Source organism: Danio aesculapii, chromosome 6 (genome assembly GCF_903798145.1).
Source record: "Danio aesculapii chromosome 6, fDanAes4.1, whole genome shotgun sequence".
NCBI lineage: Eukaryota > Metazoa > Chordata > Actinopteri > Cypriniformes > Danionidae > Danio > Danio aesculapii.
In genome coordinates this window covers 42670990-42687101 of record NC_079440.1, presented here as the reverse complement: position 1 = coordinate 42687101, position 16112 = coordinate 42670990, and the positions used below count along the sequence as shown (strand labels likewise).

The following is a 16112-nucleotide window of genomic DNA, read 5'->3' as shown; positions in this document are numbered from 1 at the left end:
ATTCATTTCCAATGTGAATGAATCTGCCATGCTTGCCACACGATTATTGTTACTATTGCTAATATACATTATTGTATTAAAAATACAATACTAATTTAGGAATCTTATAATAATTAATTAGAGCTAGTTATATTATTGCTGTTAAGTCAATACAGTTTATTCATTCATTCATTCATTTTCTTTTCGACTTAGTCCCTTTATTAATCATGGGTCGCCACAGTGGAATGAACCGCCAACTTATCCAGCATCTGTTTTACACAGCAGATTCCCTTCCAACCGCAACCCAACACTGGGAAACACCCATACACTCTCACATTCGACCAATGTACCCTTTTCAATTCACCTGTAGTGCATGTCTTTAGACTGTGTTGGGGAATCCAGAGCACCCGGAGGAAACCCACGTGAACACGGGGAGAACATGCAAACTCCACACAGAAATGCTAACTGACCCAGCCGGGGCTCAAACCAGCGACCTTCTTGCTGTGAGGCGATCATGCTACCCACTGCGCCACCGTGATGGCCAATACAGCTTAAACTAATAAAATTTAAAAATCTAATGTCTATATGGTTATATGGTTATGCATCGATGTAACATCTAAAACTTAACTGTATTTTTATGTGTGTTTATTTTGTTACTGTATGTTTCGTTTATGATGATGATGATTAAGAAAAAGAAAAAGAAGAATTTTAATAACTATAATTAATGAAAACACTGGTGTTTTAGTCTTGTTTTTCTTAATAATAATATTAATAACAGTAACCACTACAAAAGCAATAATAATAGCAATATTATATACATGTACTGTAAGGGTAAATTATTTTTAATTATAATAATAATAAACTAAACTGTTATGCATCATCATTTAAAATTGACAACATTGTGCTAGCAGACACTCCAAACAACAACTGCTTAAAATCCAAACAATGAGGAAAGTGAACAGCTGCCTCATTTAAAGTGCATAATTGCTCTGAATACCTCTACATTGTCACCATTTCCAGACCATTGTGTCCAGCTTGTGCCCTTAAAATGATCTGTGATGACAGTTTTATCCTTTGCTTACGTTTAACAAAATCCTGAACTAAAAATAGAACAACACCTTGAAAAAATCATTCTGATAAAGAAAGGGAAAACCACCTAAATCTAAGATTACGTCTTTAAAAGGATAGATGCCCCGTAGGCTTGGATTCCAGAGTGTGGACAGATGCTTGGGTGTGCCACGAGTCTGCATGGCAGGCACTGGGAACGAGAAAGTCAGAGAGAGCGGATTTACTGTAAACTTTTATAAGCAATGCAACAGTTGACAGATTCGATATTTGCCCAAATAAAATTTGTAATATAAACAAACTCTCTCATTATTATGTGCAAGTGAGCATTTAAACCTCAAATCTGCAATCTTGCATTTTTAAAAGTTACTGATTTTGAAAATCTCTTCATAAAATTATTTATTTGAACTTTTTTCTATAGTTGAAAACTCTATATTTGAAAACTTTATATGAAACAAGTCTTTTCTCTATAGTCTTTAATTATAATGCTTATTTTTCAAGGTTCTCAGGAGTTTTTTTCTCCTGCACTGAGCCATAAATCTTCACGTCAGCAGCATAAAACTTCACAGTTTTATTATTCTGAAGGTTTTTAGAGAAGAACATGTTTATACATTATTTGCCTGATTAGATGTTTCTTTATTTAACCAGATAAAAAACCCATTGAGTTCAAGATCTCATTTAGAAAGGCCAAGAGGTCCGCAAAAAATAAATGCATTCATTCATTCATTCGTTTTCTTTAGTCACTTAGTCACTTTATTAATGTGGGGTCGCCCCAGCGGAATAAACCCCCAACTTATCCAGCATACGTTTTATGTAGATGGCCTTCCAGCTGCAATCCATCTCTGGGAAACATTCCTACACACTCATTCACACTCATACACTACGGATAATTTAGCCTACCCAATTTACCTGTACCGCTTGTCTTTGGCCTGTGAGGGAAATCGGAGTGCCCAGAGGAAACCCCCACGAAGGCGAGGAAAACATGCACACTCCACATAGAAACCCCAACTGGATAAGCCGAGGTTCAAACCAGCGACCTTCTTGCTGTGAGGCGACACCTACCACCACGTTGCCAAATAAATAAATAAAAAGTAAAGATAATATAAAAACACAGTTTAGTCATTCAGTCATACCACATTACAATTTGTTAAAAACACATTCATTGAGAAATGGACTGTTGTTGTTTGTTACAGGACAGAGCGAAAGGATTTAATTGGGATGAGCTCAGACATCTTTAGTTCAGACTGAAGAGTATTCCAGGATGAGGCTGTAGACAAAAGGCTTGCTACCCTATTTCAGTTCGTACCCGGTGACAGACAAATGATAAGTTTCACTTGAACGTAGAGCATACTGGCTTTTTCACCTATAAAGAAGGGAACATAAAGGCGCCAGATCCAGAAGAGCCTTGTAGACCAGAGTCATCCAGTGGGTGTTCTTACATTCAGAGAAGGCCACTCAGCTTTGGCATACAGTTCACAATGGTGAGTTAATCTTTGGCAGCCTGTCACAAACCTCATAGTGCTGTGATAAGCAGAGTTTAAATGTTGAGGACATTTGGTTGAGGCATTCAGATATAAAACATCACCATAGTCAAGCAATGGTAAAAGTGTTGCAGACATCAAATCTTTACGAGCTTTAAGAGAAAAGCAGGATCCATTTCAATAGTAAAACCCAAGCTTAACTCTCCATTTGCGAACCAAATTTGCTACGTTTGCTTTAAAGGAAAGCTCATGATCAAGTAAAAAGCCTACTATTTAGGCTACTTGTAGCTGGACACTAAATTTATTTGTTCACCTTGGGCAGAGGTAATTAATAGTTGGTTCTGCAAAGGGGTGGAAAAATCATTTCGATTTATCTACATTTAAAAACAAGTTTAGATCCTGAAGACGAGACTGAACAGTAATAAAAGCAGACTGTTAAGATTGTAAGGCCTGAACAAGTGAAGGAAAGCAACAATAAATCAATGTATCATCAACATAAAGGGCATTTGGAAGATACATTTTATGCTTAAAAACTTAAGATTTTTCACACCAGACTGATCACAGACTGATCTGAATTATAAAAGAAGGTCTCAAAATCATCTCTCTCAATAGCTTTGACTCAATGCAACAACAACAAAAAAAAAAGAACAAAATAAATGAATAAAATAAAATAATTTTGATGGTGATTTCATACAGTCTTCAGATATGTGTGCTAGAATTACACGAGCACATAAATAGAGCATTGTCTATTTAGAAAACACGTAATTAAAATGCAACTCTATTTGTAATCAGTCAAGTATGTTCATAACTTTTAGTTTTTTACCCTGTTCACCTAAATTATCTTAAAGAAAACAACGCAAACATCTGTCACGCCTATTCTATATTTAACAGAGGCTGTAATATTTCGGCTCGGGGAAAAATAACATTTAATTATGATTGTGAGCAAACAATTTACCTGTGCAGGTACAGGCACAAGCACACCGCGCACGAGCACACTACTCCCGGCTGTAATTGGCTGAAAGGCGAGAAGGCGGGCGACTCGATCACAGCTCTGAAAGACGATCCTGAGAAAAGAGTGAATGTCTAGGGATGGACTTAGTTTGCTGCAGGCGTCTGAACAAGTCTGGGCTGCAGTACTTTCACCTCTGCTAACAGCACAGTCACAGAGATGTGAATTTATTCCTTTGCTCGCAGTCCATGAGAGGAGTTTTGCAGGGTTTTAAGGAGGGAAAGTCCACTGACAGGCTGGCGGATGTTGCCGCATCACGCAGGAGCAGTTTGACTACACTAAAAAACTAAACTTCAGTCTTTCTTCAAATTCAGGCTCGTTGGAGGGGATTTGTTAGATCATGAGAGACTAGTAAAACGTCGCTGACTGATTTACCTCAGTATTAAATGGTAAGTAAACCTCCATTTGTATTTAATTGATGATAAGCGATAGAGAACGCTCTGGGATCAGTGATGGAACGCGCAGTAATACTATGATGCTGGAGCCTCACTGATTGAGGAGCTGATTTAGGGTCAGCTAGAGGCTGGATGCTTAAAGGTAAGTTATTTATGAGATCGGTAATAGACGCTTTAGGGCAGATTCTCAACCTTTTGACCTCAATTGTCCCCTGTTGTCCAACGCCATATTTCATCATATAGAGTAAAACAGGGTTCCTAGCCTACTGTATGGCGAATATGCTTGTACTTTTCATTAATAGGAATCAATGGACTAGGTAGTAGAAAACATGAATAAATTCAATTGGGTTGATGAAGTCTGAAGAAATGCATTCTCTTTCATCAGTAGTTGCTGAGGGAGTGATAAATGTGTATAGGCTAATGATGATATTATACACAGTGCTCAGCATAATTGAGTACACCCCATTTTGAAAATTTGTATCCATTTCTCAGTGAATAAAGGCAATGTATTTTGGTGCATTTAAACAAAACAGATTTATTAAACAGAAATATTTATTAAAATAATATTTTAGTCACCAAACATATTTAGAAATTGAAAGATAATGCAGTTAAATTCAAGCAAAATATTACAAAAAATAAATAAATAAAATACAACCTACAAAATTTCAGCTACATTTTTCAATTTTTTTAACTTTTCTTGATTTTTCCTCTTTTTAAATTTTTATTTAATATTTTTCTAGAACATATACATTTGGGTGTACTAGTTTAGGACCATTATTTTAAGTTATTTTGTTAGATTAGCTCAAGATTTGACTTCAGTACTGACTAATGTATATGCACAAATATAATATTGTATAGCTACCTATTAAAATTATTAATTTAAAAGATTTGTGAGGGGTGTACTCATATATGTAGAGCACTGTAAATGTATTGTCTGTTTACATCTTGATTGTTAGCATTTTGAACAATTAGCTACATTTTATATTAAATTAAAAAGGGGCATCAAGATAAATGATAGAATGATAAATAGAATGACTTTCGGATAGCTTAAATTATCTTTGCAGTTTTTCTTACTCTCAGGCCATCCAAAATGTTGGTAATTAAAAAACAAAACAAAACACTAAATGATTTTTAGCTGAGCTTTTAGACCCTAGATTTTTGTGAAGGGTTTGGATAAAGGTCATAATGTTGAATTTCTTGCACAGACTGATCATTTGGCCTAACAAGGCTAGTCTAGTTTTGACCTATTCTTAGACGGATATTAGACTTTCACTGACAGCCCAAATTTAGCCTTGTTTTAGCCAAGACAACTATGTTTAGACATCTATTAGACATCTATTAGATTTTCACTGACAGCCCAAATTTAGCCGTGTTTTAGCAAAGACAACTATGTTTAGACATCTATTAGAGATCTATTAGATTTTCACTGACAGCCCAAATTTAGCCTTGTTTTAGCCAAGACGACTATGTTTAGACATCTATTAGACATATATTAGATTTTCACTGACAGCCCAAATTTAGCCTTGTTTTAGCCAAGACGACTATGTTTAGACGTCTATTAGAAATCCATTAGACATCTTTTAAAAACAAAAAAGGCTTGCTGTGTAATCTTGCATCTCCTTAAGCATATAACAAAAACACATCTTTCTGTTTTTGCCAAGCTTTCAAATATTTTTGGAGCAAAAAAATCTAGAACCATTGATGATGTGCTCCAGTCATTGATAAAATGCTGTAGGGTCAGTAATTCAGTAAGGTCAGTAAAAGTCCCTGAAGTCAGTCACTACTGTTCTCTAGGTCAGCAATAATGTGCTCTAGGCTTGGGTAGAGAGATCGAGATAGAGTGGTGACTCTTTTGAGTTGAAGCAATAATGATTTATGGAAGTAATTCTGAGAGTTGTGGAATGTCAATCTGCCTTATATCACAGTTCAGAGTTATTACAGCTTAAAGGTGCAAAATTACAACCATGCGGGTCCAATGAACATAACAGATCGCTGCCTGAATCAAAACTGTTGTAAAAGTTGTATCCAAATAGCAATTTTTAATACTAAAATGTAATTATTTGATAGAACGGATGTGCTTCAAATACCTCTGATTTATTCATGTAGCTCACGTTAGATGTGTTAAAACACATCATTACTGCATAATTAGACTTTATTTGTATAATACTGCTTGAAGTGTCCTTGGCTTTGACTTCATTATCATTTAGGCTGATTCACATTATACTTTATGTTAGCCTATAATGCAGGTCACACTGACCTTAAGTTCAGCCGGAGCTCAGATCAGAAATGAGATGAAAGAAATCACAGCACAAATATGCTTTATGGTTATGTGCACATGTTTGCATTTATACAGAGAGCTGCTGCAAGAAATAAGGAACTGATAGACTGATGTTCTGATGAAAGTGTAAAAGAGAGCTTTCCACATCAGCATAAAAAACATTTCCAAATTGCCTGTTCAGACAGAGGGGGCGGGGCATGACCTCAGTTGAACTTACATGATTCGTCACTTTTGATATGTCACACTCAGTGGGCAGGGCTGCTGGAGTGTCCAGGTTACCCTGGACACCTGCTGAGCATGCACACTTGGCCAGTTGGCTGCTCCTGTTGAGTGACTACTGACAGTTTGTGAATATTAGTGTGTGGCCTTTTTTCCTGTATAAAAGAGTAAGCATGACATTATTGAGAACAGCTGGAATGCTCAGTAGTCTTTCTCACTCAAAATTTTCTTAAGTCAGAGCCAAGAGTTAAATAATCACTTCAAGAACAATTCCAAATCGGCTTGTGTTTGCTGATTATTTGCTCAGCTCTTTTGATGTCAGCTCACCAATTTAGGATACAGTAGAAAACTTTTGTTGCAAAGGTTTTTTTCACGTGTGTGAAAAACATTTGGGGCTTGTAACCAGTAACATCTGTGTATCAGTCTCCATGTGTGTCAGCTTCCCGATCAGACTGTTGCACAGACATAGCAAAGCATGTGTATAGAAATGCCTTGTATGTCTGGATACTTATAGAGTATTTTATAAAGAGACATTTTATTAAGTGGATGTTGTTTAGGCTTTTTAATATCGTAGAATTGCTTTCACGTTACTGATTTTAGGATGAAATTGGATCGATTATATTAGGGCTGGGCGATATTGCAAAAAAACTATCACAATGTTTCATATCATTTGGTATTAATAATTATTGAATATTTTGTAACAATCCATTTAGGAATATTCAGATTTTTTACATTTATTTAAATTTACCAGCATCACTCAGGCACATAAGTTTAATAGTCAAAAACAAAAATATTTAAACAAAATATCTGATCTCTTCATAATAAAATAAACACAGGTGTTAAGGAGACTCTTTTACTTGATAAATAAAATGTTACAAAAAGTGTGTAATGTTAAAGCGTAAATACTGAACAATCAAAGTAAACTTTAAATTGTGAATAATAATGATACAGTAAACCTCAAACTCTGTCAACAACACACATTATGATAATCAAATCTGAACTTTCAAGCAAAGGAACCAACCATCATTATTCTAATACATATTGCAACATTACAAATTGTGAAGTTGAATTGCTACATTACTCACTATGCTAAAAACTCTTTCAGATGGAGTGCTTGTGGCTGGGATGCACAAGAAAAGAAACCAAAAAGGCACTCTGGCGACATCCTTACATCCTTTTTAATTTACAATCGCCTCACTGCTGCTATACGACACTCATTTTTGCTTGTGTTGTTATTCTGATCTGAGGTGACAAGCACATGCTGAATCATGTATCCGTCTGCGCTGCTTTAGCGGTGTTGTTCGCTGCAGAAGTTGGGAATTTTGTAACTTTTCAAGCACCAACGGAAGCGTCAGCCAATCAGATCGTCAATATCGATAAAAAAAAGATATGGTATTTAGTTTCGCTATGAAGCGATACACCCCAAGCTTATTGTCACTGCTTCCAAGGCCCGCGCTCAGCAGCCACATTATAATGAAACTATAGCGCTTTATACCCAAACTACATATCAAATCTTTTTTTTATTGATTTTGACAATGGTGTTCGGTCAATATATATCGATACCTATTTTATTGCCCAGCCCTAGATTATATACATTTATACATCTAATGATTGCTAAAAAGTAATTCACACAAACGCACTTCCCCAATAATTGTCATTTTATAAATTATCTCTGTTAATTTGTAATTATGTGTTTGTGTGTACATAATGTGAGTTGAATAAAGCATTAAGTACGTTTACATGGACACCAATAATCAGATTTTAATACGATTAAGACAATACTCTGATTAAGAGTCGACCATGTAAACCGCGATTTTTTTTTTCGGATTAAGACATGTGGAGTATGCCGAATTTAGTCGCATTATTGAAGTGCAGTACAGACATGTAAACACGGCAATCAAACTATTACAGTCATGAAAGGAACATTCAAAAAGCAACTCATGTAAACACCTTAATCATATTACTGTCTTATTCAGATTAATGCCAATAATTTGATTACTAATGTCCATGTAAACATAGCCATTGACAGACTCAACTACTCACTCTCTCAAATACCCCAATAAATATTTAGTCTGTATTTTGGTCAGTCAGCTTGTTTTCTTTTACTTTTTTTAGGATTAGTTTGTTTTTATTTCCATGTGATATCTATCATTTCCTTGTACTTTGCCCTCTCTTTGTTTTTTTTCTAGTGTGTGGTAGACTGTCTGTAATGAAATAGTTGGCAGAATGACCAGAAGCAGCCTAGACACACACACACACACACACACACACACACACGCTTTGAAAGAATGACCTCTCATACTTTAATATTTTGATAATAAACTCTAATGACATTGTGAGGAGGAGGGATGTTTCTAATTTCATTCCTGTCCCTTTTGGAACATCGTCTCCTGGCTGTCAGCTTTTTCTTATTTTAAAACTCTGTTTGAAGCTTGAACACTTTGGCTCAAAAACACTTGATCACATCATTTTGGAGGGAGAAATTAATATCACACAATCAATAAATCAATTGTTAAAATATAAACAAATTATCTGCAGTGTTGGCCAACATGAATGTCTATGTCAAAATGGCTGCCATTTATACACACAACTTTTTTGTGTGTGATATTTTGTTCCGAATCTGTATTTTAAAAAGATTGAGCTTTAAGTAAATGTGTGTGTGATGTAGGGCTGCACAATATATCGTTTCAGCATTGATATTGCAATGTGCCAATGTGCAATTGTCACATTGCAGGTTCTCAAGTGACTTTAAACCATTTGGATAGGAGAAATGATAAAGTGTGTGACTTTTAACAAATATTAATTGTGTTTGATTATTTGAAGACTACAATAAAGACTATACCGTGTTATTTTACATTTGATCATATACATTAGACACCACTGAAAACCATAAAGTGCTGTTTATTTCATTTTTTTGTTCTATTTGCAACGTTAGGGTCTGAAACAACAGAGTTGAGGATCCACATGCAGTTTATTAATAAGAGTAGTCAAGCAGGCAGTGGTTAAACAGGAGCATAAAGGTAATCCAAGATCGTAGTCAAAATACAGGTGAACGGTAGGGATGACTGACGTGAATCTGACGTTTCAACACAGTATTGAGATCCTGAAACGCAAGTGTTTCGAAACACTGCACCGAAGCATGATCCGAAACAGCCAGGTCATGTGACTAAAATGTTTCGAACCACCAGGTCATGTGACTGAAGTGATTAAAGGCAGCCTTCATTTCATAAGCGTTTTGAGACCTGGCGAATCTGCGTTTGACTGACAGGGTTGGAAAAAACGGTCTCATGTGGCCTAGTGGACCTTGCATGTGCCCAGAGTAACTGTGCTGCAAATGGCCCCAGTTTGAATCCTGCCTTGTGTAAATATTCTGTAATTATGACTTGATGTATTTTATTACTGCTACTTTTTTATGACCAAAACATGACAAATTTATTCACAAAGTGTTCATTTGGATGTCAGACCAGTGTTAAAACAAAACACGTTTCAAGACGTTACAATTAAAATCTAATATCTATAACTGCATTACCCTGGATTCGAACCCATTATCTCTGCATGCTAGTCAGGAACTCTCATCTCTTCACTAAATCACTTGAAGTCTAAACTCTTCAGCATGGGGTTTAATACCTCAGTTTGCTGAAAGGTGCAGTTGGTGATTGTCTTCAGAAACGTTTTGTTGTGCTGGTTGAAAGTCTCTTCACAATCCAATAAAGATTAAAGTAAATGATCTAAATGTATTTATATGAATTTTTAGATTCTGGGTAAGGCATAAAACTAAAAAAATTTTCATCCAATTAAATATTGTCGGGCTGACATTTCCCATAATTCTGATAAGAAGCCCAAACTGTCTGTCAGCAAATGCAGATTTGTACAATGGCGCATCTCTGTTCACGCATATCTGCCATTAGCACGTGCACGCCTGCATGCGCGCCGTGTGTTCACGTGCACACGAGACAATCACAGCCGCGGTAAAATCAAATGCTGAATTTTTTTTTTTTTTACTTTTTAAAAATCCTAAAACAGTATTGGAGTTAGTTTTGCACGCTGGAGGAAGGATGACACCATGGCTAAAGTATTTCTTTTAGACAGGTAATGTTCTGTTTTAAAACTATTGTAGTCCCCCAAAGCTGATGTAGATTGTGTTGTTATGAATGGGTTATATGCACTGAAGTGTTGTTCAGCCACTGAAATCTCCTGGTGAAAGATTGTGACTATTTTCAATTTCATAAGGGACCTTTTACAGCATCTATAATGTAAATTTATATTTAGTTTAACAATAAAACATCAGTAAATAGCGCACATTGGTCACATTTTTGAACAATGACAGCCTCCCTGTACTGTTTACCATGCTACTCTGAATATTCGCATTTAAGTGTGGCTTAGTAATGAGTGTAATTCCTGTACGCCGCCGGCCAACCACTAACTACATTACTAACTGGTGAATGACATGAACTAGTGGGTTGTCTGCTGTCATGTCATGGTGCGCGCATTTTTGGGATTTCAGGGGGCGTGGCTATTAAACACAGTCCCTCCCCTGCCGTTCGAAGATAATATGCTAACTGGTTAGCATTTTGGCAGATCACCTACTGCACCTTTAACTGTTTCTTTGCTGAAGCTGTTCCAGAGCAATACATAAAAAAATGACCACTAGGTGTCACTGTAGAGATGGGTTTCAAAACGTTTTGACGCTTCACTGAATTTGCCTCAACTGTTTCAGTGTTTCATGAAGCCTCGCTTTGCCCACCACTAGGGAATGGTCAGTACAGGCGATGAAGAATCAGTAATGGGAAAACAAGGCAAGATCAAAACACCAAAAACTAGACAGGATTAACGCTTTGTGATACTACAGGATAACAGTGAACAAGCCTCAGCAAAGTATGAGAATGTGAGGTGTATAAATAGTGTGGTGTGTGTGTGTGTCAGTGTCTGAATGATTGTCAGCTGTGGCGGGAGTGATGAGTGCAAAGTCTTCTGGGAGTTGTAGTTCAAATCAGTGGCACATGTGTAGTTCTCCAGCGATTTGCACAGGCTAGATTTTCTGCGCATGTTGTATATATACAATTTTAATTGTTTTTTAACATTTTATGCACTCTCCTAAAAACTAATCGGGATCAATGTGAAAATTATGATCTTGTGAAATTATGTTCACACATCACATTGCGATGTCATGATTTTTCCAATATTGTGAAGCGCTAGTGTGATCATAATCAAAATAGCATATGCTAGTCATTTATAAAAGACAATGTTGCATTAGTTATGAAAAAGGGTATTGACTTTACTATATATCATAAATATGTTGTTCAGTGATCTGTGTTCCAAGCAGCTAATACAGTACACTGGTAATGCTGACAGCTTTTTACAGTACTGGATGGACTTCTGTAACCCTTTAAGTTTGTTTTTTTGCTAAAACTGTGTTTAATATTGAGAAAATAGTTATTCGTGATAAATAAACAATATGAGACTAAACCCACCAGTGTTTGCCATCAAGTCCCTGTCATAAAACTGTGGTCAATCAGTTATATTCTGAGTATTTATTGTGTTTATGAGGTGAACTATAATATGCATTTATGCTTTTCTTTTAAAAGTTACTTTCAATGTTACTTCTCATTTAAAATAGTTAATGACATTCATGAGTATTCATCCAAAACATTTCAGTCTAGTTTGACTGTGTTTCACAACAATGAACACTGACATTTTAGTTGGTGTATTTGGTATTTGTTGTGTACTGTAGTGGCCTCTTGTTGTTTCTTCTCCCAGCATCCATTTTATAGGGCTCAAGAATGCATTTGTAATTCCCCAGTCTTTTATGTTAAGCCACACACTAAATAGCCATTTTTATTTGTTTGAAAAAGTCAGGGCTGACTTTTAACTACTGGGCTCACTTTCAAAAAAATGTCCTATTTTGCAAGTAGCGCACTGAACAATAGGGGTCTCCATAGCCATGCTCTCTTGACCTCAGATGTGCAATGATAGCGGCACAATAAATTCTGTGAAACCACAGGTGTTAAGCGAGAGCGATGGATGAAGGAAGGGAGAGGCTGCTGGAGACAATCTGGCAGATCAAACTTAAATGCGGTTCAGTCAGGATACTTATAAATGCTATAATTACCTTTCCATGAGCCACATGATGACGGGATCCTTATAATTAATGCAAACAGTGTTGAGAGGAACAGACATATTGATAGAAAGGGAGAGAGTTTAATAGGAAATGGGTAGAACAACTAAAACAGGATTTCCACATAAAAATCCACATAAAAAGTGTTAAGGGATAAAGTGTATTGACAATAATCACAATAGTCTGCATTCTACTCCTCATGTTTTATTGCCAATGAGTTAATCAAACTAGTAGGACCTGACATCATGTGGTTTAATTAATGGCCCAATAAAAGGATGATTTGGACAAGTGCACTCAACAAAAAATAAAGGACAAAAAGTGTCTCGCATGTGTGTATGTGGGAGGTTTGATTGTTTAGAGGAGTGTTTAGTCTGCATTTCTGTCTATTTGCGTGGGTTTCCGATAGAACTGTTTGGGATTTATGTATTTTGGGTGTCTGGTTATTTTTAAAAGTAGTGGCTAAAAACTTTTGGAGAGTTATAAAAATGGATAATATCCAACTAAGATTTAAAAAAAATAAAATATAGGTAAAATATAGGTAAATAAAAAACTTCCTGTTTCCCAGTAAGAGACACCACAAAAATAATCCAATACATACTCAATTATGCTTTCCCGACTCTGTTCTTTGAAGGTTTAACAATGTCCATATGTGTGTTTTATGTGTGTGTCTGTTTGTCAGTGAGTTTTTCAACCTCGTTTTTAGGCGGGCCATTTTTCCAGTGCAGACATTGTTGAGTGCAAACCAGTGTGACTTCAAATGCGGACCACAGTTTCCTCCGTTTATAAATCAAAACAGACGCATCTTCTGGAAATGTATTTTTTAAAAATGGCATCTTTGCAAATAGTGACACTCAGCACAAGCAAAACGCAACAATTGATGTTTAGACCACTTCAGTTAAAAAGGAACGGCACAAGCCTGCATATTTTTACTCATAAATAGTAACAAAAAAGTAATAAGTGTGTGTGTAATGTGCAGTATAAGGAAGAGATCTGCTTAATGAAAGTGTGCTCTTAGTTTCAGCAACGGTGCAAGCAGAAGCATGCTAATAAATAGGCACATGCCTTCAACTCTGTTATGGATATTAAACCACACAATAGCGTATTATTTTGAGCACTTCTGTTATCAGGATAACAATAATAGGAATGTTTTTTTCAAGCAAATCTTCTCTCCTCATTGTGTTGCATCAAACACAAACACATCTTGAAAGAATTTAATAGATTTTTTATATTTTGCAAAAACATCCCGTCCTCTTCATTTGTGTTGTGGTTATGGTGCAAACCTTTTTTTCTGCTTTTGTCAGATTCATTTCACCTGAAGGAGGATCATTATGTTACTTCTGCTGAAACTGGAAACAGTGCACTTTGCTAATGGCATAATCGGTGGTTTTAGATGACCTCTTTCATTTGTGTGTGTCATTATGTGTAGGAATTAAATATGGGGTGTTTGCTGCAATGGACTCTGCGGCTTGCTGTGTTGCTGGTTCTCCCATCGCTGTCTAAAGCTCAAGGTAAAGATTCATGTACTCTTTTAGGAAGTGAAATGTGCATAGCAAAGCATGATGTTCTGATATTGCATACAGCATGCAATATCAGTTTGCTTAATTTAGTCCTATGTGATGAAAATGAGACATATGTATCTATAAATGTTGAAATTACATACATTTCATACAAGAAATACTGTTAAATTAGCAGTTTGCCATTTCAGATTCATTCATTCATTCATTCATTTTCCTTCAGCTTAGTCCCTTTATTCATCCAGGGTCGCCACAGCGGAATGAACCGCCAACTTATCCAGCATATGTTTTACACAGTGGATGACCTTCCAGCTGGGAAATACACTCTCACATTCACACACATACACTACTTATTCTATTCACCTGTACAGCGTGTTTTTGGACTGTGGGGGAAACTGGAGCACCCGGTGGAAAACCACTCCAACATGGAGAGAACATGCAAACTCCACACAGAAATGCCAACTGACCCAGCCGGGACTCAAACCAGCGACATTCTTGCTGTGGGGCAACAGCAACATTTTATTTATGTATTTTTCTATGTATTTATAGATCCACACATTATTATCATTCATTATACTAGTGTTGCTGTTTATTAACATAAAATATTGTTAAATTATAGCTGAGAAGAAAAATAGCAGATATTAAAAATTTGTAAAATTGAAAAAAAAGTGTGATTTATCAGGGATCACCACGGTGGAATGAACTCCCTATTTATGAATAAATATTTGTAATATTTACATTTTGTAAATTTATTAGTGGGCTGCACAGTGATGCACTGTCGCCTTACAGCAAAAAGGTTGCTGGTTTGAGTCCCTGCTGGGCCAGTTGGCATTTCTGTGTGGAGTTTGCATGTTCTCTCTGTGTTGGTGTGGGTTTCCTCTGGGTGCTCCGGTTTCCCCACAGTCAAAAGACATGCGCTATAGGTGAATAGAAAAACTACAGTACTGGGTTTCAGCTTGAAAAGCATCCGTTGTGTAAAACATATACTGGAATAGTTGGTGGTTTTTTTATGCTGTGGTGACCCCTTAAATCTACGGAAAATAGAATGAGACTAAGGAAAATGATTAAGGTAAATGAATGAATGAAATATATTAGTTATATTTACATTTCATGTATTATTTAATGCATTTTTAAACACACAATACAACATACAGCAACCACCTACACACCGCAAGACTGTAAAATATGCCTGATATATATCTAATATCAATCAATACAGAATACTTTGTAAAATCACTATTATCCCTAGGTAACTAAGATGGTCCCAGCATATTGTGCATCCTTAATTTTAAATGCTGCATGTACATTGAACACAGATCCCATCATGCCCTAAATCAAGATAGCAGTGACTCATTGATCAAATAATACACAACAGGTTAATTAGTTTCCTACCTTGAGGGCATTTATTCACCCGAACAGACGGTGAGTCACACAAACCCATATATATAATGACTGGTGACATACTGAGCTGCACATCACTTGCTGAATAAATGGGCCCAGATGCTTTGTTTGATTCAAATGGCTTAGCAGACTGGGTGGTGGTGGTCATTTCCTGTGTGTCTTCTCACCCTGATCCTTCCATAATCCTTCACTCAATACATGATCTGAATAGGCCACAGATGTGGATCTTTACGGAAATACTGAAGTTCAAGTTGTGTCACATACACAATGGCATACAGCAAAATGTTTGTCTACCTCTTGTAGCTGTGCATTTTAGATATAGTTAGAATTATTAGCCCTCCTGAATTATTAGCCCTCCTGAATTATTAGCCTTACTGTATATATTTTTTCTCAATTTCTGTTTAACAGAAAGATTTTTTAAAGACATTTTTAAACATAATAGTTTTAATAACTAATAACACAATATATAGTTTCAGCATTGATATGGTAATGTGTATATCTGCAATAGTCACATCACAGGATATGCAATATTGAGTTGGGATTATAGTTGATTACAATCAGTGCAGAGTTTAATCATAATGGAGAAAAAGTTTATCATCTACATTCATTTTTAAAATAATAGTTTACCCCAAAATAAAGTTACTCAGTGATTTCAT

General features: G+C 36.0%; 1 protein-coding gene across 4 annotated transcripts in view; it reads left to right on the top strand.

Moving 5' to 3' along the window:
• The first annotated feature begins 3622 nt into the window (after positions 1–3622).
• The window catches only part of col7a1 (collagen, type VII, alpha 1), a 127916-nt gene continuing 115426 nt past the window's right edge, over positions 3623–16112 (top strand). For all 4 annotated transcript variants that reach the window (XM_056460236.1, XM_056460238.1, XM_056460237.1 and 1 more), the window contains exons 1-2: positions 3623–3923; positions 13968–14049. In XM_056460236.1, coding sequence (XP_056316211.1) covers positions 3921–3923; positions 13968–14049 — 85 coding nt within the window. In that variant the 5' untranslated portion in view covers positions 3623–3920. The remainder of the gene's footprint in view (positions 3924–13967; positions 14050–16112) is intronic.